The following is a 24,376-nucleotide window of genomic DNA, read 5'->3' as shown; positions in this document are numbered from 1 at the left end:
AATTTGCAGGAATGAAATATGACTTTGTATTTTGTCAGGTTGTAGTTCTCAGATTGTTTGAAAAGTTGCACTGAGATTGACATCTGGTCCAGCCCTCCAAATGAGGCAGAGTCAGCTACAGCAGGTTGTTCAGCGCCATGTCCCATTAGATTTTGAGTACTTCCAAGGAGGAAAATTCCACAGCCTTTCCAAGCAACCTGTTCTAGTTTTTTATCATTTTCACAGTAAAATAAAAGGGTTTTTTTCCTGTGTTCAGATGAAATTTCGAGGACTTGAATTTGTAACCATTGGCTGTTGTTCTACCACTGAGCACTACTGAGAAGAAAATGGCTTCCCTACCTTCAGGCTTTTGTATACATTGATAAAATCTGCTGTGTCTTTTCTTCTCCAAGACTCCCAGCTCTCTCAGCCTCTCATCCTGTGAAAGACACTCAAATTTCCTAAACGTCATCCTGGACCTATGCTGGACTTACTGCAGCCAGTCTGTATCTTCCTTGCACTTAGGGGTGCAGTACTGGATGCAATATTCCAGATGCATCCTCACCAGAGCTGAGAAGAGAGAGGAAAGATCACTTCCCTTGATCTGCTGTCAACAGTTCAGGAAGTTCAACGCTAGAGTAAGAGGGATTAGGAAATGAGGAAGAAGCATTGTCTGTTTGTTTGTGCTAAATTCTGGACAGGTACAAATATCCAAATATCCACCTAAATTTGCTGAATCCCACCCAAAACTAACATAAGGTGGCTGCATTTAGGCAATGGTCGATATTCAGTTGAATGATCATAGGTGACTGACTTTGAAATGTGATCTGCTGACTTTTTTGACTTGATCTCCTTTGTGGTGTGAGCTTAGACAGCTTGCTCATGTCTGCACAGCTAGCTGACACGTATACTCCTACATCAGGTAAAGCATCTGAAAAAAAAAAAAATTATTCATCTGTCATACAAGGGATCTTAGTGTGAAAGTGAGGTCATATTTCTTTGTGGAGGAGGGTATGCAGATTCTTCCAGTTCTGGAAGAAGAAAGAATTGGGAAAGGAGAGGAGAAGGTAATTATGTGTGTGTCATAAGATACTGTTTTATCCATGACTTCTGAGATCCTATAGAAAAATGGACTTTAGCTTTCAGTGTGAAGTTTTCAATTTTTCTCTAAGATCAGAGGAAGAATTTGTGCGCATGATGTCTGGTCCACATTGCCAATTGTGCCAGTTGGTTCAGGAAATGGCATACTGCTTCCTGAACCTTTCTTAGCTGTGCACTTACACCACTGTGACTACAGTGCTACAGTTAGCTTAGGATGAGGTGAGTTGTGTCCTAGAAGCACCTACTTCACTGATTTGACAGGGAATCCGTGAAAGTTATTCAGCTGAGGGTGTATTTTGAAGACTTCTGCTGTAGAATGAGTCACATCTCAGCAACTTCTATTTCTCTTTGTCGACTGTAAAGCCAGCTTTAAGTTACTAACTCATATGTAGACTTTTAAATTGGAGATGTCTGCGTTGAGGCATTGACAATTTTTTAATAGTAACATTTTAAAAAATTAAATGTTTTTAACAGTATGATTTCTGTTGCTTTTAGAACTGTAGCAGTAACACAAGGAGAAAAGTACAAGTTAGGATAGATATACTGTGCTGAAATGGCAGTACATCCATGCCTGCACATACAGAAAAAATGTTTTGAGGTCTTGCAGTGATTGTGCGTGGTCATGAAGGTAAATAATTCTGTCAAGCTCTAACCACTATGCAAAATAATTTTTCACATAATTTTGATACTAATCTGCCTTCCTTTTGTTTGTTTGATTTTTTCCTTAATGTCAATCAAGTAAAGAATTTAAAATGTCTCATTTAGTAATTGTTCATGTGTGTCTTTGTCTTGTAAAGTCTTGGAGAGCTTCCGTGTTTGGTCTACCTAATGAAAAAGAGAAACTACAGCTACTTCCTTTTTCTTAAAAATGTCTCTTTGGAGAGACATGAGGGAAGGAGAGAGGAAGTTGACCTTTCTTATAGGGATGGAAAGAAAACGATGTTGCTAGCCAAAAATTCTCCATTTTATCAGTGTGAACTTGACTGCCACGTCTTCCCTTGATAACTTTCTAGAACCTAAAACACTCTGGATGATCATCTATTTGAGGAAAGTAGCCCTTTAACCTGATGTTCAAATCAAGATATAATGATATCATCTTATATTCACTGAATAAACTAAGTTGTTTATTTAGACCTTAAATACTAGAAATACACTACATCCATGAGAAAAACTGGTGTAAGAAGGAACTTTACTCTTCATTAAAGTTTTTTTTTTTTTAATGACACGTAAAAAGTTCTGCATATGAACCAACTAAAAAAGAAGTTCCTTGGAAATACTTGACATTAAGATGAATATATGACACTAAATCAGACTGAATCACAAGATGTATTTTAACTACACAACCCTCCATTTGGGGTTTATTGGAAATATGCAAATAGGTATCTCTTTGTCACCACATGAAACTTCTTGAAGATTTCTTGAAGCTGAGCACAGTATTTGAAGTTTTTACGCTTACATCTAATAGCTTTACAATTGGGATAGTAAATCAAGGGAAAGAGGAGTGGGAGTGATTCTGAGGTCCTAGCAAATATAAAGGTAACGAGATGGATGTAGGCCATGTACACATAGTACCTATCACAGCTGAATCTGTCCTTCAATCTGTTTTTATTTACCAAGAATTGCAGTCTTGTGATTGCTCTGCACAGTTATTAGCCTACAGTATGTTTCTTGGCAACTACATGTAGAAGATATACAGATAAATAGATTTATCTTCTTCCTTCACGAGTTTCATTTTATTTAAGATTTTTCGCTGAACTTCATATTGTCAGATTTCTTGATCTTCTACTCTGTGAGCACGGAAGATCCCGTTTGGGGTACGCAATGAGCTTCTAACTAAGGCAGGACAAGGAGGGGCCAAGACGTTAGTCTGCTGCTGGGGAAAGTGAGGAGAGAGAAAGAAGACAGCCCTCTTCACCTGGTGCTTCATTGGCCATAAACCAGCCATGCTACTCCAGTGAGCACATTAAATATGGGAAGGGAGATAGGAGACGTGTGTAACTCTCACACTTAGCATGCTCCATCTTAATGTTGTCCATAAAATTTAGGCTCATGAAGCCTTTTTTTCTGATTAAATTCTCTTGATTGACTAGCTTTCTCTACTTAGAACAATATGAGAATGTACATTTCCGCTTCTGAGACAAACAAATCCTAATGTACTGGCACAAATTCATGCTGGTGCTGTCCTATTTGCTGCACTTTCTGTGTTGAGTTGATATGAGAACTGTTTGTGGTTAACATGTTCAGACACGTGTCAAGATTTGTCATACATTCAGGGAGATACAGATTTTCCTATCGCTGCTTGCATTGTTTTCTTCTTGTGACTTTCTGAAGTCTTTATAGATTATGGTGCCCTGATTTTAGGCCTTCACAAAGGACTGCAGGTGATTAGTGGGCAGAGATTAATAGTTGGGTAGGACATCTGAAAGAGTTGAAGGAACACTGGTGTGATTTCTGACCAAGTATTTTGAGTCATTTTCTTCACCTCTGCCTTTCTTTGCAAAATTACTGGGACCAAAGGCGGAGCCTGGCTCTGTAGCCTAATGATACAGGGTGGGAGAAAGGATCTCTGAAATCATCAGATGAAATTTTGTGTAATATTTGCAACGAAGTTCAGTCATTCTTGCTCCCAAAAGAGTGACCTTCCTGGTAGCCATACAATCTAAGTGTTGAGTAAGGAGCCTGTATACTCTGACATCCATAGTAGCTGGTGGCTAACTTCTGAGGTGCCTTCTTTTCTGGGTAGGTACCTAAAGTATTACATGCCAAAAGAAGATGATCACAGAAGTGATATGAATACTACTCTTCTTATGTATTCATTGGAGTTTTGTCTTAGTTTCCAGTTGATGTGCCCAAGTTTTAGTCGAGGGTTTACAGTCTTCTGGAACTATTTCACTAGAGCTGAGGAGAGAACTGAGGTCATGAAGAAGCTTATGTTCCAGTGCCCTGTCATTCCCGGAGTCCTTTGAGAACCTTTCTTTAAATACAGACATGTTTTGTTAAAGGCAGCCTTCACTAAGGCCATAGATGATGGCCTTCCTCTTGTCAAATCTCATTTAACTTCTTCATAGCATGAAAAGATAAGGGGTTAAAGGCAGTCTAAGTTTTCTCTTTCTCGTTTTAGAACTATGGCCTGTTTTTGGTATTACATCCAGCCCCACGAGAAGTCATAAATTATGATAGAATAAAAAGAAAATCAGTATTTCACACAGCAGAACTGAAATTATTATTCTAAAAGTTTCATTTTCTCACTAGATTATTAATAACAACCTTGTAAGTAATCTGAAAAAGTTTCCTCTTCCAAAAAATATTTTTTTTTCTGAACTGTCTCCCTTTCTACTTGCAACAATGAAATGATTTCTGTATGTTTATAAAAATGTCAGTGAGATAAAATAAGAATCCTTAAATCGATAAATTGCCCAGACGTGAAGTTTAAACGTTGTTTTTAATGTAATGTAATTTAATGCACTAATTTGGTATATATCATTTATGTATTTTGGATGGTCCTTATCTCTTCCTGTTCATTTCACTCTGCTGTGTAGCATAATTTCTGAGGAATAGCAGATGTTAAATAGTCATAAATACAGAGAAGTAGCATAAAGCAGAATGGCAGAACTTGAGGAAGACCTTGACCTTTCTGAGTACCACTTTGGCATTCAGTGTTTTGCAGTGAGATTAAAAATGATGCTTGAGTGATGACAGTAGATCATCCTGCGACACAGAGATTTCTGTTGCTCCTTCTGAATCTCCAGTGAAATCAAGTTCCAAGGCAAGCATGAGCATGAACACAGGAATGTTGGGTTTTTTTTTGTTTTTTGTTTTTAATAGGTAGGAGAAGGGCACCACAAAGGCTGATTTTCTTTAATGTCAGTTTTTAATGAACTGTTCTTTTTATTTTTTCCCTAGAAGGCAGATTGGAAAAAGTCTGTGCATACTCTTTGATTAAACTTTAAATCAGCTATTTTATTTTACTTTTGTCTTTACTCAAAAGTAAAGTTGCAAATGGTATTCTGGGCTTCATCAGAGGAGGGGTGCCCAGCAGGGACAGGGAAGTGATTGTTCCTCTTTACTCTGCCCTTGTGAGGCCCCATCTGGAGTACTGTGTCCAGTTCTGGAGCCTCCAATACAAGAAAGACAGAGCTGTTGGAGAGGGTGCAGAGGAGAGCCACAAAGATGATCAGGGGGCTGGAGCACCTCCCCTATGAAGACAGACTGAGGGAGCTGGGCTTGTTCAGCCTGGGGAAAAGAAGGCTGCGGGGTGACTTCGTTGCAGCCTTTCAGTACCTAAAGGGAGCCTAAACAGGAGGGGAATCAACTCTTTGAAAGGGTAGATAACAGCAGGACAAGGGAAATGGTTTTAAGTTGAGGGAGGGAAGATTGGGGTTGGATGTCAGGGGGAAGTTCTTTACTATGAGAGTGGTAAGGTGCAACATACCTGAAGGTTCAATGCCAGGTTGGATGGGGCCGTGGGCAGCCTGGTCTAGTGTTAAATGGGGAGATTGGTGGCCCTGCCTGTGGCAGAGAGGTTGGAGATTCATGATCCTTGAGATCCCTTCCAACTCTGGCCATTCTGTGATTCTGTGAAAAGCAGACTTGAAAATGGTGACAGAAACTATGAGGGAGTTGTTTTTTGTTAAGGAATGTTTACAATACTTCAGCATTCTCAAGGACAGCCTTAGTCTTCTCAGGTCAGCATGCAGCATATTCTGACCAGTTCCTTTACTAGAAATCAAAATTTTATTTGAATAAAATAAAACTGGTTTCAGGTAGAATAAACCTTTCTCAACCTGACTGAGAAACAGTCACTTGATTTGGGTTGAAATTCTGGAAAAAAAAAAAAAAAAAAAAAAAGAGCAACTTTCTGAGTCACAGGCAGTGCTGTGCACAAATTTTGAAATGTCTGTAGTTGTGAGGAAGTTGAAGGTAAAGAAATCCCCTATTCTTGGTTCTTGACCTAAGACTGTAGTAGGTGAAAACATTAAAATGTACATTTAAAATAGAAAGGCCATCTGCAGCTTAGTACAAAGTAAATTTGCTGTATTTAAAGGCTTTGTTTTTTTAACATTTCATTTTTGCTTTTAGATTTCTGGGATTTGCTACAATAGCAGTATATTAAAAGTTCATCGAATTCTTTGTGTACCCAGCTGGGTAGCAAAGATATTTTCCTGGACTCTTGAACCAATCTTCTCGTCTGCGGAACCGACGAATGAAATCCGAGTGGGAATGGGAGCAACAGTCGACATCCAGAGGCAGCAGAGAATGGAGCTACTGGATCGACAAATCATGATGTCTCAGGTTGCCCAAATGAGGAGACAAAGGCAGCAGCAGGTACTGATGCATGCTCCACAAAGATTATGTTTATGGGAAACATATGTTTTCAGTTTGTATATTTTATGGTTCCTGCTTGATATATTCTTCTCAATTGGTCTTTCATACACTGGCTATTAGCCAGTTAGGCGTTTGTATAACTTTACATGTTAAAATCGTTTCACAAGGTAGAAGCAGAGCATCAGGCAGTCCTATAAGGATATCAGTACATCTGGCATTTCTTTCACCAAAAGTCAGCCTGCCTCTCCATTGTCTTTAGTAAGAGCCATTGGTGAAAGTTAGCAAGTTCTCTGTCTGTTCTGAGTATTTGTATTGTTTGCGTGCTTTTCAGAGAAAATTGTCTACATGATAACTTCGTTTGCAAATGTCCTTTGAATAAGGCTTGCATCTTTGAGAAAGTTCTGAAATTCAGCTATCTAACTCTCTTACGGAGGTCAACCACAGGAACTTTCTCTTTGCTGCATTTAGTGTTCATTTTATTTCCTTACTGAATGGAATAGCAGAGCCCTTTATTTTCTCTGTTTTAGTCAAGGCAATGAAAGACATTCACTTGTTTGCTGTTGTAGGGCGGTAAAACAAGGCAGACAGTGTCTCAATTAACTTCTTCCTATATCTAAAAAATATATGTTACTGCTCTATCAAACTTAGCAGACAATATGGGCCTTAGATTTCTCTATGTGAGCATACATTGCTCATTATTTTGTTACAGTCTGACAATTTGTGATCTTTGTTGAGTTTTCTCTGACTGAAATGCAGCTCTGTACTGATATATGAATTCTGACTATGTTTATGGTAGCTTGTAGATATACCTATGTTACCATTAATATGTTGGCAGAATTAGATGTAGGATAGCATAAAGCTTAGGCTTTGGCCAACAACTAGAGTATATATCTTTGTTTCCCTGGAATTTGGTTTTCTTCCATTTCTTAACATTTTGATCTGAATAAATTGTTCCTCAGGTGGAAAGCTTCTAATCTCTATCCCCATTAGAACATTTACCAGTTTTAATGTAAGAAATGAACTAGAAATAATTCAACATCAGTGTTCTGATAGAAGACGCTTTGAAGGTGTCTTTCGGGCCACAAGCTGTTGTGAAGATTCAGCTAAGTTTCTTCAAATAAGAAGAGAAAGAAATTGCCAATTATGAAAGACAATCTTTATAATATATTTTGAACTACAAGAAGCATTAAATAAGTTCAGAATTATAAATGGTAAGAGTTGATAACGTTTTCTTCTTATCCTTCTCCTTTCCTGGGATTACAAACAGTGAAATTGGCAAAATGTCTTTTCACTATTGACTTCAAATAGAGGCTTTTTATAAAATATGGAGGAGTTTAAGTAAAATAAATGAGTGTTGTTTGAGCAGCGGTGACATGGTTTACCTTAAAAGTTGCTGAAACTCTTTCAAACTGCCTACATGACTGGTCTTTAACTTTAGTGCGGCATTTTGTGATCTGATAGTGCTAAACTGTGAAACCAGTGAGCAGAAGGCAAAGGATTCAATGTGTGAACTTTTCAGAAAAGTTCTTCAGAAAAGATGTGTTAGGAAAGCATTTACTAGGCTTTGTTTATGACTCACAAAATTTACTGGATATTGACAAAGTCATGAGTAGTGCCCTTCACAAAAGCTGAGATGCAATGCTACAAAAAGACAAACAGGATAATTTCAGTCTCAGTATTCAAAACTCGAAAACAGTCTTGCAGATTGTTGTAATTGTGCAATTCTTTTGCTTTTAGAAGCTTACAAAGGTATAATTTGAAGACAGTGGAGTTGAACGCATCGCACTGCAGATGGAATTTAGATGGTAAATGCTACCTATGGGACTGAAGCTGGTAAAGAGCACCAGTCAGTGTCATTGGGAGGTTTTTTGTGAAACTAACAGTAATAAAAGCTGTGAAGTATGTCAATCAAGTTATCACATACAAGTGTGAGTTATATTGCAAGAGAATATTGTGCAGATTTTTGGCATCCCAATATGCTGTCCATAGGTGAGATAAATTAATGTTTTCTCTCCTGCTTTCCATGTTGTTTGCCAAGGAAAGGAAACTTTAACTTTCCTCTGCACGTCATTGTGCAACTGTTTTCTTGTTATCCCTTGGGAAGGCATTCTGTTTGTTCCTCCTTTTCCTTTGCTCTTCAATTCTTCTGTTTGGGAAGAGGCAGTGCACTTTCCCTGTGTATTGTTAGCATATGGAAAACACAAGAACACAATGTGTGGTTTTAACAGTGTTCCATTGTCCTGCGGAATGTGGCAAACTGTCCTCTGGCTGTAAAGAAGCCCCTTTCTTAAATGGACCCTTTTTGTACTGAGCTCATCCTTCAGGTTTTACAAGAAATTCTGAAGAGTGTGAGCCTGATGGTACAAAAAGAGGAAAAGCTTAAAAACAACAGGGAAAAAAAATAGGGGAAAAAAACTTTCTTAAGTTGTTTATACTATATCTCTAAGATACTAAAATATAGAGGGTTTTTTTTTTTTTCTGTTTACGTTTACTGAGTTCTTTCATCTGAAACAGAATTAATTTTGGATGTTTTCTATGGGAAGAAAAAAAACAAACCCAAAAAGAACACAGAATTTCCCTGCTGGAAGTTCTTAAAGCTTTGCCTTGCCCAGTCTTTCTCTCGCAGAAATGTTGCCTGCAGGATGCTGAAGCAGAGAGGTGTGCGTGCGACTGCTGGGCTGCCAGACACTCACAGCTTCCAGGAGCAGGTTTAGTGAGGGACACAGCCTGAGCATAATCCACCAGCTTCATTACTTGATGTACATGGTTTTGATTTAGCTCAGAGATGTGCAGTGCTACTGTGTCTGAACGTGTTGTTAGAAACTGAAAAATCACCTTACGTTGCTAGTTTCGCAGGGGAGTGTGGTTACACGGTGTCTGATTTTTGTCTTGCTTTCTAGTTGCTATGGATACAGTCCTTAACCAGATGGTGGTGTGTATGTTGAAAACTTTTTCTCCTTTTTTCCCTTCCACTGATAATCCTGACAAATTCTGAACTTATCAGTTCAGAATTACTGAACATCACCTCCATCCGCCTTTTGAGGCAGTGAAATAACATGTGTGCCACATGTATTCATGCCCTCAAAAAATATCAGCTTGCTGTTTTTTCCTTTTTAAACCCTAGTTTCTTAATTCTTTTCTTTCTCTCTCTTTTGTCAGTCCTCTTTTCTCATTTTAGTAATGTATCCTCTTGTTTTCCTTTTTTTCCATAAATCTGATCTCTTTCTTTCCTTTGTATCATTTTCACGTTTTCATTCCCCACTATGTCATTTTCCTCCCAGATTTTCATATCTTCCCCTTCATTTCTATTATTTCCCATACTTTGTGTTTCCTTCTCTACATCCTTCTTTGCTTTGGAGAAAATTCTTTCCCATCACATCTTACCCATCACTCAGCATTTGCAATGCATCCTGAAGGCATTGATGCAACTTCCTTTTCTCTCACTCCAAACAGGAGGTAGTTTATATCTTCAGGCACTGTTTTATCCTTTTGATACTGTAATCAATGGGACTTTTTGGTCTTTCTCTCCTGACTTTTGCATTTCTGGATCTGTTTCATTTCCCAGCATTTTTCTGAAGTTTGCCTTTCTGTAACCCAAATGAAAGCTCTGATGGGAAAGGGGAAGAAATTGCTGCATGTGTGCACTGGGGTGCTAGCAGGGAGCCAGCCTGACTTTCACTTCCCATTGACAAGCTTGGAAGGAGGCTGCAGATAACCAAACTGTAAATAGATGAGGGAGGAGTGCGTGCGAGGTGTTGCTGGCAGCACTGATGTCACTGGGTTATAGGAAGGTTGTGGAAGATTGCAGAAAAGGTGGTCAGCACCTTCTGTTGGCTATTAGATACCACTTCTCCTTTTAATGCTCATTCCTGTGCCCATTCTGTATATGGGGTTGGAGAGTGAACCCTGGTCCATTCATCTTAAAAAAATGCTCTCAGTAGCCTTCATTCACATTGAGCGTGTTGAAGACACTGTTGCCTGCCTCCTGGTTTCTCTTAACTTTTTGGTTCAAAAAAGAGTTTCACTGAGGCACTCAAGGGTCTGTGATAAGCCTACAGCAATATATGAAAATCTTTTCTACTATTTCCTCTTCTTTTAAGCTTTTTGTGGGGTGGGTGTTCTCCCTCCTGTCTTTGTTTTTCTGTTCCAGCTCCTGGTACTTTTTAGTGAGGCCGGACCCCCTTTGATTCATATCTCTGATTCCCCTGCTTGCAGAGACCAGACTTCTTCTGGAACAGTGCTGCTTCCCCTAATTGTTCATTCACTGGATGTCTTCCTCCTGGGACACTGGAGAGATGCTCTGTGGGGAGATGCATTGAGTGTCTTTATTGTTACGGGGCGTCTCATATCCTGAGAAATTTGCAACTTACTTATTTTGTGAGCTAAGGACTGAGGCTAGATTACCAATTTACCTTTCAGTTATATTTAAGTAGTAAACTTCTGACCTTGGAAAACAGAATTTAGTGGAGCAGTGACTTTCCTAAGACAAGAATTCCTCCTTAGGAATGTTGTCCTTGCTCATGATGCCAGAAACAAATCCCTCAGTGAACATACCGACAGCCTATTTCTGCCGTCTCAAGGAAGAACCACATCTGAACATACTTCATTTTCACACTGACGCAGAGAGGTGCTACTTTAGCAAAGTCTTCTGAAATAGCTTGAAAAGCTTGAGTACCAACAACGAATGCTTCAAGAGGCCTCTGGGGCCCTGGAGATGTCTTGCAACCTTTACACATTGCCAGCTCCCTGGAAATTCCTACGGAACATTAGATGGAAGGAGTTTGTTCGTACTGATCCAAAGATGTATCTATCATTATTAGAGGAGAATGTACCAGACAACTTTACCTGAATAAATGAGGGAGGTTTTCAGCCCAGTGTGACGCAAAATCCTTTTCTCTGATTAGGCTTTCATTCCAACTAATGTGTGTTACCTATAGGTACCCTGGGATTTTGTGGCATAATTGAATAGAAAGTGCCATTTACAACATTGCCATAAATTTTAAACACATCTGTAGTTCTGTGTACTCACATTAAAAGAGTTACTTGAGCTCTGATCTCTGAGTCATGTTTCTACAGCATTGACATTTACAAATTCTGCTAATAAGTGATTCCAGCCCATTTATGCTGCAGCAATAATCACTATGGCTAAATTGAGAATCCATCTTCCCTTGTCTGTTGTGGACATACCATCAGCCTTTTTTTTCCCCCATTTTTGCAAAGAAAACAATACTTTTTCAGACCTCGGTGAGCTGTTAACTCATCCTTTGCTTTTTGATATTCTTCTGGTGTTTTCAAACCTCTTTTTTTTTTTTTTTTCCTCTGTAATGTTTTAATGTTTTCCCTGTGTTGAGAATAATGCTTGTTTTTATTTCAAAAAGTGAGCTTTATGCTTAGAGATAGTCAGCTATAGAGCTGTGTATTCTGCTGATGTTGATATACATTCACTCTTTTTTACTGCTCCATTTTGATAACATCATTGCAGCAGTTGATAAACCCTACTATTTAGATATTTCAGTGTTGTTTCGTTCTTTTTTTTTTTTTTTTTTCCCAAATAACTTTTTCATGGATTTGATGTCATTAAGAATGTTGAATTTCCAGGGTGCTGATCCAGGTATAATGAGTTTATGACTATTTTCCTCTATGTATCTACTTTATATTTTCTCTCTTTTTCATGGAAATCAGCAGTTCCTGGAGTTGACAGACGCTAGTAGTACTAGTAGAGTAAACTTAATGTACCTCCTTAACAGCCAGTGGTCAGAGTCACAAGGCTAACTGCGTCTGACTCCTACTCCTCAGTAGCACTCCTGCCCTCACATTGAACTATCATTTTTTTCTTGGACTCGATTATTCAAGTTCTCTTTCTGTCTGACTGGGCTTCTGAGCTGTAGCCTTTAAACAATGATTAAATTTGAGTTAGTGTTTGTAATCGGTTTCCCTACAGAAGCAATGGTGGAATGCTTCCTAAAGCAAAATGAAGCAAATAATTTTTGAGATAGAGATTATGTTTGTTCTCCTATGTGACTGTTCTATTCTCTCTTACTCTGACAATTTAATTTGAGGCAATCCCCATTAAAAAAGCTCACGGCATAAAAATCTCCCCAAGCATTTTGAGAGCATTTAATTCTCTGTTGTCTGATCCACCTCTGTCCACAGAAGGCAAGTTTCTTTTTAGCTGTTTGTGTTCTTCCATCTGCAGCTTCAAGCATAAGCCAAATTAGACATCCAGTTTCAGGGCTGAGAAGTCAGTAGTTTTTTCTGTTACCCTTCATCTGCATTCAGAGAGTCTTGTTTAGAAGTCATTTCTTCCTCTAAGTCTCTTCTTTTGTAGCTCATAGGAGACCAGAAACGTGTAATTCAGATAGTGTGTGGTCCATCTTGGTATTCAGTTTTTCTGATTGGAACTTTGATAATAGCACATAACAACAACAGATCTGTGTCACTGTTTCTTTCTAAAGCCTGTTGAAGCACAATAGATGGGAAGGTTTTGCCAAGCAGTATTGCCAGTATGTCACCTTGAATGTTAACTTTAGGATGTCAACAAATGGAAGTTCTTCCCATTTGCAACTGAATCTTTGCTCCCTTGAGTGGGATATTAATCTTTTTTTTTTTTTCCTCCTATGTGTTGGTAGACTAGCCCTTTATGAACCCAAGTATGTGTTTATACCAGTGTACTGGAGAATCTGGTTTTGAGGTTTCTTTGTACCCACTGTTTGCTAGCTAAGCTTCTCAAATCAAAACAGTTTGGAAACTCTAATTTCTCACTTGTGTTTGAAAATGTTTGTGCACAGGAAGCGAGTGAGGTATTATCTGTCTAATCATCCATCAAGCTTTAATAAGTCACTTGTCACCAGTTTGCATCCAGAGAGCCAAATAAGAAGGGTCAGAACTGCCTTTGTTTTGTCTAAAATGTCTAAAATGGAGTAACAGATGGTTTCCTTAAATCCAGAGAGGATGTTCATGCTGCTGGACCTGCCTTGAGCATTTGGCACAGCAGGCTGCCACACTCTGGTTATCTCACTTAGCAAATATTAAAGGACCAACATAAGAACAGCTCCAAATCATTCAATTACTTAAAATTCAGGTTGTGATTATGACTGATAGCTGATGTAGCTGTGACCACGTCTGTGATGTTGCAGAGCCCAGTCTGTATGAAGAGCAGCTGATGCAAGCATGCAAGAGTGAAGTTGGAAAGTCCACAAATGGAGGTGCTTTGAAAAGGTGGTCGAAGCCTTGCCTCTCCTGACTAGACAAGATCAAAATCCCCATTTATTAGTGCAAACAAAGTATGAGAGCCCTGCTCAACACTTTCCTAATGCTGGGTGAATGAGTTAACATCTGTTCTCAAAAATACCATCTTTTAGCATCTGACTGATATTAAATGTCTTTCTTTCTTGTTGGTGTAGCAATCCATCACTTTCCAGCTGAACTATTGCATCACAGCGGTACTGAAATGTGAGTGTTACAATAATGTGCAGTTTGGTATAGATGAGGTGTTTAACCGTACTGTAATGAGTTGAATGCAGAGCCATCTGACTCTCCCACTGTCCTGAGCTAACTTGCAGTGCTGGGAGCACCTTCATAGCTTTTCACTTACTACCAGCTAGTTGTGTGCCTGAGTGATATAACAACACCCCTTCCTGTAATGTGTGGCAAGCAGACTACAAGGCCAAATGCTTGGGCATGCATGAGTACACTAAGAAGCATTCAAAACTCCCTACACCTCCCTTGAACACAGTTGCAGAAGCAGCTGTGCCCACTCGCCTCCCAAGGCACAGACAGGCCCGCCATTTGGCATCTTTGGCATCTGGTACTGTGAATGCTGTACTGAAGTCCCTTCCATTGTTTCTCTAGTGGCTTCAGAGGCCAGACTGAGGTGTTCCTCCTGGATTTCAAAGGAAATAACTGATCAGGCTTCAGAAAAGACCACATGTGGATTTGTGAATTTTTGTGACACACGAGCTCCTCTGGGAGAATGCAGACATCAAAGCTCAGGATACAGCAAATAAGAGTTGGAGACAAAGCCTCTGGGCTAAGGAGACTTGTCTGTAGCATAAATTTCCAGAGGAAATTGGAATATGTTTAGAAATTGCTGCACTACTTTCCATGGTGAAAAATTCTTTCCATCGTTACAAGTGATGCTCACAGCACCAGTATGATTACTTTTCACCTCCTTTCAAAAAAGAATGTTATTAAGGTTAAAAAAGAAAAAAAATTTAAGATGAAATAAACCCCCAGAACAGTTTTTACCTCACAAAAAGAGACAGGCCAGACATTTTAATAAGTCCACTGGAAGTTTTACCGTTGCCATTGATCTTTTTTACAGCGTTCAGAGACTGAGGCAGCTGGTATCAGTGTGTCATTCATGGCTACGTTTGTTTTTTTTTCATATTATCAGTACATATACTTCGTGGTCAATATTTTTAATAAAAAGATTGTGTCTGAAAGGCAAGTGTTTTTTTGTTTCTTAGAATAAATCTTTATATCAGTGAAGTAAGACAGCATCTATACCTGCACCAAGTAATGACTACTATGCAGGGAAGCAAGCTCTAAAGATGTTACTTTAAAAGATGAAATGCAAAGCAATTTCCTTTTTTTTTTTTTTTTTTTTTTTTACTGTGGTTGTTGTGTTAAGAAAAGGTGAACAGGACAGATATCAGGAGGTGTTTCCTGTTTGTGCAAACAGATGGCAAGTTGGCATTAACCATATACATGAGATAGCATTATCAAAAAATCTTAACCACATGAAAAATTATCAAGAGGACTTCTATAAGGCATTTTCAATTCTAGTGAAATTAATCTAATTGTAATACAAGCACATGTGGTAGCTACTTCAGTGAATATTTATTAGTGGTCTGTAATACATGTTTGTCAGACTTTGTGTAAGAATTGTTTTACAGAATATGCTATGGCAAGTATGTAAAGGGAAGCAGGGAAAGCTGAAAGAGAGTAAGGAGATGATGTGAAAAAATGGTTGTGTAATTGGGATTTCAGCAAGTGATACAATCAGACAGCTAGCTCTAGATTTATATGAATGTCTTGTTCTGTGGGAAAAGGGGATACTCTTTTCATTTAAACAGTATTGTTCCAGACACCATTTAGGAAAAAAAAATAATCTAGTATGTGACCTAACAGCTTAAGTGCTGACAGTTACCAAGAATAATTAAACAATATAGTATTTCCTTATAATATTTTCTATCATGGGTAGATGCCATTTTCCCATTCCTTTAACTCATTCCTCCATCTCATTGTTTGGTCGCCTGAAGCTTGTGACTGATTTGTTGTTTTCCTGTAACAGAAGTTCCAACATCATCAATATTTTCCACATCCTAATCATCACTTTTATTAGTGATGTAACAGAGATCGATAGATGGTCTCGTTGGTTTGTTAGTCTCCTGTCAGATAGTAACAAAGAACTTGCCATCAACCAGTTCACCCAGTCTTTGCACTGCTAGCGTCAAAGGAAACTGCTGTTTTCTTTAGTTAAAAAATTACAACTGTAGGAGGAATAGAGTGGGGAAGGCTTATAGAACTTTCCTTAAATGTGTCCATCATCCTTCTCCTTGGCTACTGAATGAAGCAGTCTTTTTGACATGAGTTCTCTCTGATGATGTGTGGAAGACTGCTGCAGGCAGAAATCAGGGCCCAGTCACCAATTTGTACGAAATATTTGTATGAATGGTAGTTTATAGACTGATTTTCTCAGTGATTGCCTTCCTCTAGCAGAGGAGCAGAAAATCTTCACAGAGTTGGTCATGAAAGATTTGGACTAAGAAAGAAGGCATGAACGGTAAGTCTTACCTTTGTGTGGATAACATGACGAGTGGTTTCTCTCTGCCCAGAGCACTGACTGGGGAAAGCAGTTGGTTTATCAGTTGTGACCCTGAGCACACCAACGAGCTTTCCAGAGGGTTGTGTTGCCTGTACTGAGGGCCACCTCTGACACGGTACAGCTCTTCAGCCTTGGAGCAGACTTGTGAGAAAGAGCTGTGGTTAGAAACATCTGTGACAAGTCTTGGGGCCTCACCCACCTCAACTGGGAGTTCGCTGCTTTTTAGTACAAGTCCAGGTCCTAAGCCACTGATTTGACTTCTGATCTTAATCTTAGACCTGCCTCATCATTGTGGATTTGCTGGGTGAGCTGGACTGTTGGCTGACTATGGTTACCATCACTGGTAATATAGCTTTAGCTTTTTTCAAGTCTCCTGTAAAAGGCATACTTATTTACCATTCTCCAGTAGAGACTTTTGGATGGTTTAGAAGCATTGCTTAAATAGATTCACAGATTGGATATCTTCATGTGAAATCTTCCTGACCTTTCTCAGAGTAAGTGTCTTAGCATAGTCAAAAATCCCCCTAATACAGAATGTATCATAAAATTGTGAACAGAAGGTCTGCAGAATAATGTCTGGGAGACAAGGCAGAATATTGATCTGGAAATCTCTGCACATTTTTAACTGGAATTTGAGAATTGGAATTTTTTGCTGTTTGCTTTGAATCAAACTAAAAATCAAATCTTAGTGAATTTCTGCTGTGATAGTAACATTGTCCAAAAATCACCGTGCACACTGGAAATCCTTAGCCTTGATCTCTGCTTTCTATGGATCTGAGACATTAGCGGCAGTTCCTGCTGTATTCTTATATTTAGAGAATGGTCCACAGTAGCAGTTCCTGTTGCAACTCCCTCAATCTCTGCTCTTTTAAATCTGACTTTGTACATGTCCATCATGTGATTAGAGGCAAGCCCACGAGAAGAAACAACTTCCTTGCATTTACAGATCAAGAAGCATAGCGTACATGGATTAGGTGCAGTCTAGGAAATAATACACGGTTGAAAAATAGACCATCCAAAGTAAGTTGTAATTAATCCTAAACATCAGCGCTCACATAGCATTAAGACTTTTGGCCTTCATTAATTGTACTTTAGATATTCTTTCATCATTAATACAGTCAAGAGCTGACGTTTGTCACAATTTCCAAAAGTAATTGAAATATTCTGAGGACAACTGAAAAGGATCCTCTCATAGCAATTTTGATCCAGTTTGCCTTGTCTGTTTGTTATTTCTGGGAGAGAGTTAGCAAACTTTGCCTGGAACTGTTCTGAATTCATCCATCCATATCTGTAGTTCATCCAGTTATCCATAATAAACCTTCTAAACAATGTAGTTATTTTGTTAGGGAATCTGGATTTCTTACTGCAGGTAATGTATTTGGTGCACATTAATTTAAAATGTATTGTTAAGTTTAAGATAAAAAGGCAGATATCTTTGTAGTGTTATGTGTCAGCACGCAGGACAGGGTGCAGTAGGTAGCTTGGTGGTAAAGCTGAGAGCACAGCTGGAAAGGTACATTTATTTCAGTCTTCAGATGCATAGCATACTGATAAATTAATGCATTTATTGTAGATTTAAAATTTAATATGCATTATTCTCTATGAATTCTGGTGTACAAAAAACGTGCCTTGATCCTGCTGGCATTTTTCAATCCACTAGTTTTATATGAATGACCCTTGGAAGCATTGCTTTCTCCCCCTCAGGTCTTTGAAGAGAACACACACGCAAACTAGCATCAGTTCCATGTTCTTGCTGAACTATAGAGTTCAGTAGGCTTCCAGAAATTCAAAATTAATGAATTAAAACTCAAAATAATTCTGAACTAGGGGAAACTAGAGATGGGGAAGTACATGACATGTGATTTTCCAAGACCACAGAGGAGTTCAGCTTGTCAGTAGGAGGTGTGAGATCCCTCTCCAGGTTTAAACTAGAAACCAATTCTCCTTTTTGCTGCACTATATTGTTTGGCTAACGCAAGGCTTATGTGAAATCCTTCAAGATAAAACCTTTTAAGTAGATGCTTAGTGCAGCGTATAAAGTAGAAATGTAGATATGTAATAGTGTCTTAAACTCCAGATTGCTAGTAGTGGAAACTTTGTACTGAAGATGAGTGGTGACTCATAGGTGGTGCTGATCTTCTTAGGGAAGATGCACTGTGCCATAAGGGACTGGAACACTTTACAAGCTAACAGGTCGCATCTCATGACTGCTTTTTCAAGTGTGCTCTTGCACTGCCTCCTGTGGTGTCTGGGCTGATTGGGTCTATCAGGGAGACAATGGAAGAGAACAAAGGAAAGGGCAGGAAAACAAAATAAGTGATTGTGTGTGTGTGAGAGCAGGTTAAGCTGCTGCTGCTGATCTGATCAAGCAGAGAGCTTTTAATGCTGCAGGAGTACATAAAGGCAGGAAGAGCCCCAGCTGAGAGAAGAAAAAACTCATAAGAGGAAGATTTTCTGAGAAACGACAGCACAGACCTAAAACAGAACAACTAGAGGAAGGAAGTCCTTGTCCTATATATACTGAAAGGGAGGGGGATCTTTTCCATGGTAACAGAGGGAGTGGGTCAGGAGGAGATGGACACCAGCTGCATTGCAAAGAACAGAGGGAGCGAGTGGTGCTGCTCTTGCCCATTTGCAGGTTCTGGTGTCACACCACATCCCTTCCAGAATGTTTGTGCAAGCTCATGAAAGGAAGATGGATTATTCCTAGGCAATGATAAAGCTCACGCTTTGCATTCTGTGTGTCTTACTGTTTTAAGGCTTAAAGCTGAGTTGTTAAAGTTTCTGCTCAGTGATTTATGCCATACTTACGTTACTGCTGTGTATTTATGTTATTACCGTGTAGTCAGAAAATGATTCGGCACTGGAGTACAGCCAGCTTTTGCTGTGGTAGTAATGCACTGAAGTTAGGTAAGTCTGAAAGTCTGTCACAGTCATATTGGTGTCACAGAAATAATCACTAGCATGGAAAGTCTATCACGGGTATCCTGCAAGTTGAGCTTGTGATCAGCAGCACGTGCTTTGAGTTTCCTGATGCGTTTTTGTGGATGCAGTGAAAAGCATCTTTGCTTCTTCTCCCTGCTTCTTTATTTCACTCTTACCCATGTAAAGCAAGCACGTGCAGAACGTGCTGTTGCATCCCTTGCCAGACACGAAGTCTGGCACAAAGTCACAAAGAGAGCAGGCTCTTCAACCTCAGAAACCTAGCACTGTAGTGAGCCATATCATCCACAACGTATGCGAAACAAGAAGTATTAGCAAGAAATCAGGCAGTCCTTTCTTTGTTTTATTAACACTTTTCCTTACCTTACAGCAGCTACTTCCAGTAGCTAGGAAAGGGGTAACAAGTCCCAGTTTTCACTTCACAAAAAGCTACAGCAGCTCTTGTTGTTTGAGATAAGTGTTTCGCTCAAATGTTTGCCTTCTGTATTATGTGGGATGGATGGTCTTTATGTGTAAAAGTACCTGTAGTTCTTTTTGAAAAGACTGACAGCAGTGTCTGGTTTCAGGGTGGGATGATTAACTGGAATAGACTGTTTCCTCCTTTACGTCATAGACACAATTATCAAGATCATCACCCATCTGATCAAGACACACCTCCACCTACCGAGGTTTCTGAAGAACAGGTAATTTTTTCTTTTAATATTTCATTTAAAAAGCTGTTAGGGATTACCTCTGTTTTTTTTTATTGTCTGTTGACACAGCTTCTTAATCATTCCTTGCAGTAGCATAAATAGAAATCTCAGTTAACAGTCACAATACAGGGACAGTGACTCGTCATTATCTTTCAAACTAGTTGCATATCAACTTGGGAATTACTGCTTTTATGTGTAACTTTTCATTTCTTATATTTAAAGGTTAGACAGTTTCACAAGCGGGGCTAATATATGTTTCAAAAAAAAAAAAAAAAAAAAAAGGAAGAATGGCAAATAGATTTCATCATTTTCCCTGTAGACATGCAGCTCTTCCTGCACTGAGGTCTCCAGCTTAAGTTTCCAACTTGGTCATGTGGCTGTTTGGAAATAAAAACGTTCTGCCAGCCTTGGGCTGCAGCAGACACTTGTGGGGTATTTCCCTACGTAATATGGTTGACTGATTTTGTGTACTGTTGCCACAGAGAAGTTTATCTTTTCTGCCTAGTACAGATTTAGAACTATAGTGTAGATGTAGACTTCTGTAGATAGTTTGTTGTCTCCGAGGATTTACTAAGAAATTTAAGAACTGGATATTAATCTTGTTTCTTTATTCAGGATTTCTTGTGTACAGTCAAGTTCTCCGAGTTTTAGCCCATCTGCAGTAAGCTGCATTGGCCTTTTTATTGTCTAAGGTATCTGCTATTCTTCAATGAGAATAGGTTCCAAGAGTGAGTTCCTTAACTTTTTTTCTGTTTTAAGGAGACAAATGCTGTTATCTCCAGTTAGTTTAAAATGAGATTGTTCCAAAGAGAAATCTTTGCTATGATCCAATTTCTAGTTTTGATTCAATGTTAGATTATGTTCCAAATTAACTGCACTGGTGGTTTTGATTGAAAATTTGCTGGCCTACATCAGAAAAGTTAAAAAAAAAATTAAAAAATTAAAAAACAAACCAATCAACAAAAAAGAAAGGAAGGAAGGAAGAAAAGAAAGGAGAGAAAGAAGGAGAGAGAGAAAGAAAGAAGGAGAGAAAGAGAGAAAGAGAGAAAGAAAAAGAATAGAAAATCCCCCACTAAAGAAGACCTTCTGTGACCAGTCTAAGATTTTGACCAGCCTAAAAGCCTATTCAGTGCCAGGAGTAAAGTGACAAATTCTGTATGTATGGACTGTACTGTTGTGCTGGGACTCATGTAACAGTTTTTCGTCCAACTTGTGCTGTCTTCTGACCTCAAACCTGGCCCAGGCTCAGCTGTATGATAGGACTTCAGTATATGCTTACATGTCGTAACACACTGAAGTTGTAAAGCTCACCAGGTTGCTGCCATCTGAAATGCTGTCTGGTTGCCTTGCAAGGTAGAGAGTTACCTAAGCACCTTTGATTTTTCAGATTTGTGCTAATAAATCTGTAAATTGTCTTAGAATGGCAGAAGTGCAAGGCTTGTGCCTGTTCTTTGGATCCAAATTTGTAAGCGTTAGCAACGTCCAGTAGAAAAATCTCTGCTTATCTCGTGGATTTTTTAGCACCTTCAATTACTGTTACCAGCATTCAACTCAGTTTCCTGGTGCTGGATTCAACTTCTGCGGTTAAAATATACTCAGATAAACAGAGCTTTCTGCTGTTAAAATTTATTTTCCACCGTGCCCTCTGGATGTTTCTGCAAATGGAAGCATTGAAACTCCATCCACCGCTTCTTGAAAGTCAAAGTTAGAATCCATGCCCACTGCCATAAAAACCTTTCATCTGAATTGTATTGCTGAGGTTAGCTTTGATTTCCATTGCCTGGCCTCTTTCTCATAAAAATCGTTATCTTAGGTGAAAAGTCAGAAAAAGGGAACTTCAGAAAGTTACTGGTTATGAGATCCAGATTGATGTTGCAGTGATGTTGAAAGTAACGATTTGTTTCTCTCACTACAAGAAGGTGAGAAACTGACACTGGTTGATAGAGCGAGAAGGGGAAATGCAAAAAAAAGATGGTAGCATTTTTGATATTTCGACAGCCAAGGTAACAGTTTTCAAACATTTTGTAACAGCGTATTTAGATCAAGAGAACCAGAACTCCCACCTCCGGGCACTCTTAGCAAGGCTGTATTTCTCAATAAGCCACCAAAACAGTGGAGATTAAAAATCTTGAATTCTTTCTTCCAAGAGGCATTTCAGATATGACCACACATTGCTAATGTGTCCAGGATGCAGAGGGCCTCAGTTGCATTCCTGCTTGCTTGGTTCTGTGCAGCGGGCTCCATGCCAGCCTCCAGAGGGCCACCAGGGCTACCAGGCCACTCCTGGACCTGCAGCTCCCACCTCACAGCCCACCTGCAGGCGTGAGCAGGATGGAGAGTGCCTCCTGCTGCCCCTGGCCATGCTTCATTCTGCATGCTGCCCCCCTCTCTGCATGATTAAATATAGAAGTGAATTAGTTACATTGTGACTTTCACTTATACCTAGTAGAGAGCTATAGTTTTCAAGTGTGATTTAAATCAAAATTTAGCCCTAGATTTAATTAGATGTATGTACTTTTTTAACATGTAGTAATTTGTGGTACTTTGAGTATCTGTTAGCACAGGGGAAAAGGTTAGGTGTCAAGAACATGATGTTGCAAAGAGTGATAATTAGTTACTGATCACCAAAATGATTCTCTCAATGTGCCCATTTCGAGGTAACTCGTCCATCACATGGCATTGACTTGCCCTGTTTTGAAAACATTTGGAATCCTTCCGTGAATTTTACTGAACCAGTATAAGTATCTCACTGCCTCTGTTTCAGGGGTAGCTTTCAGATTGGCTGTAAAAACCACCTGGAGCAAACATTTTGGGCTTTTTAATGACCTTTGGAGAATTCAAAGTCATTCACTGTTTTTTTCAAGCAGAGCACAGCTAAGTGTAAATGTACAGGTCTTCCCATCTGCTGTAAGATTTCCTATTTGGGTCAGTGATGGGCTCTGGGAGGGCATGCTCTTCTCTAGAGCAATGAGCCCTGGGGTCAGGCTGCCCTTGTCATGTAAGGTGCCAAAGTGAAAAACAGAAAAAATGCCAGCCAGACAACAAAGCTTCTTTTCTATTTCATTCTTCTTTCAAAACGGGGCCGGGGTTGAAAACACAGCAAAATGCTGGTTCTGAACAAGCAATCACAAAGCTCTCATCTCACTCTCTCTCTCTGGCAGTGTTTTCAAGCATGCTGTCACAGATCTGTCTTTGTGGTGGTGCAGAGCTGTGCTTGCACGCTCTTCAGACAGATAAGCTTCTGAACAGTGGAAAAAAAAAAGTGATCTCTGACACTGTTAAATAGGTAATGCACACATGATCTGAATAAAACTGTTGATTCAGTAACTTTATGTTATTTCTCTTACAGGTTGCACGACTCATGGAGATGGGATTTTCCAGAGGAGACGCTCTGGAAGCTTTGAGGGCTTCAAATAATGACTTAAATGTAGCCACTAATTTTCTACTGCAGCACTGATGATTATGTGAGTGATGAAGGGAACTCTCCCCGTGGGTTTGTATGCTCCTGAAGGGGACACAGCCACCTGCTGGACAGACTGATGCAGGTCGGCCTCGCCGAGCCGGCAGGAAGGAGAAGTGGGTTCCGCGTGACTGCTTAGTGAATGACGTGAGCTGTTCCCAAGCCTTTGAATCAACCGGTGGTTTCTATTCTGGTTATCCTTTTCAAAGTAAATTTAGTTTCTACTTATTACTGGATATCACCTAAATTTATTTTTTAAATAAAATAGGTGTTTTTTTTCCTTGTAAATCATTGTTAGACACGTTATCGAACTGAATGACTAAGAAAACATGCTCCTACAACCACAACAACCAGATTTACCCATCAAGGAACTTTGTGTTTTCTTTGTTTGCCCATCTGATTTCTCTAGCTTACATGTTGTGTTACAGTACTTGATTTCTAACTGCAGTAATAAGGTGTTCGACAGTCACTTCATGTTCAGCTCACTAAAGTGTTATGAGATTATTATGTCACTCCAGAAACTTTTATTAATGCCTGTAATATTTTGTTTCCTGAATTCCATTTTAAATAAAAGTCGTCATTCAGTACATAATAATGCACAGATAGGATACAAGAAAATTTATATGGCGTATTACAAGCAATGATAAGTGACCACTGTACACTTAAATTTTACAAATGGAGTAAATTGCTGTTCAGACACAGGGCATGAGGATACTCACTGGAAGAAATAAAGGTGAATTGAATGAGACAACGAGGTCAGAACTGCAGTAATTTGAATGACATCCACGTCTGATTCAGACAGGCTTCTGTATCAATGGATGTGTGCTGTGCCTGATGCGCCAGGTTTGTATTTTGAGCTGACTACATACCGTCTTCAAGGAAAAATATATAAAGCTATCTTTTCTATGTAGTTCTAATTTTCTACTTTCAGAGTTGTGGGTGATCCTCATTTGCTGAATCCTTTCGGTATGAAGTAGTTAATGGCAGATGGAGTGCCAACCATAAGAGTGGTTCAGAGTAACACAGGAGTCAACCGGACACTACTGC

General features: G+C 39.2%; 1 protein-coding gene across 4 annotated transcripts in view; it reads left to right on the top strand.

Annotated features, from left to right (window-relative positions):
• The window catches only part of UBAC2 (UBA domain containing 2), a 96,620-nt gene extending 72,540 nt beyond the window's left edge, over nt 1–24,080 (top strand). The window contains exons 7-10 of one of the 4 annotated variants that reach the window (XR_014880859.1): nt 6,160–6,405; nt 13,809–13,857; nt 14,257–16,192; nt 19,744–19,832. Coding sequence is in view for 2 of the 4 variants with exons in the window: in XM_085215576.1 (XP_085071702.1) it covers nt 6,160–6,405; nt 19,744–19,860; nt 23,219–23,326 (471 nt within the window). In the remaining 2 variants the exon portion in view is untranslated. Of the gene's footprint in view, nt 1–6,159; nt 6,406–13,808; nt 13,858–14,256; nt 16,193–19,743; nt 19,861–23,218 lie in introns of those variants that run through there. The other 3 variants (XR_014880860.1, XM_085215577.1, XM_085215576.1) reach the window with 3 other exon arrangements.
• The last annotated feature ends 296 nt before the right edge of the window (nt 24,081–24,376 follow it).

The sequence above is a fragment of the Meleagris gallopavo genome, chromosome 1, assembly GCF_905368555.1.
Source record: "Meleagris gallopavo chromosome 1, MGAL_WU_HG_1.1, whole genome shotgun sequence".
Classification (NCBI taxonomy): Eukaryota; Metazoa; Chordata; class Aves; order Galliformes; family Phasianidae; genus Meleagris; species Meleagris gallopavo.
This window is presented reverse-complemented; position numbering and strand designations above follow the sequence as displayed.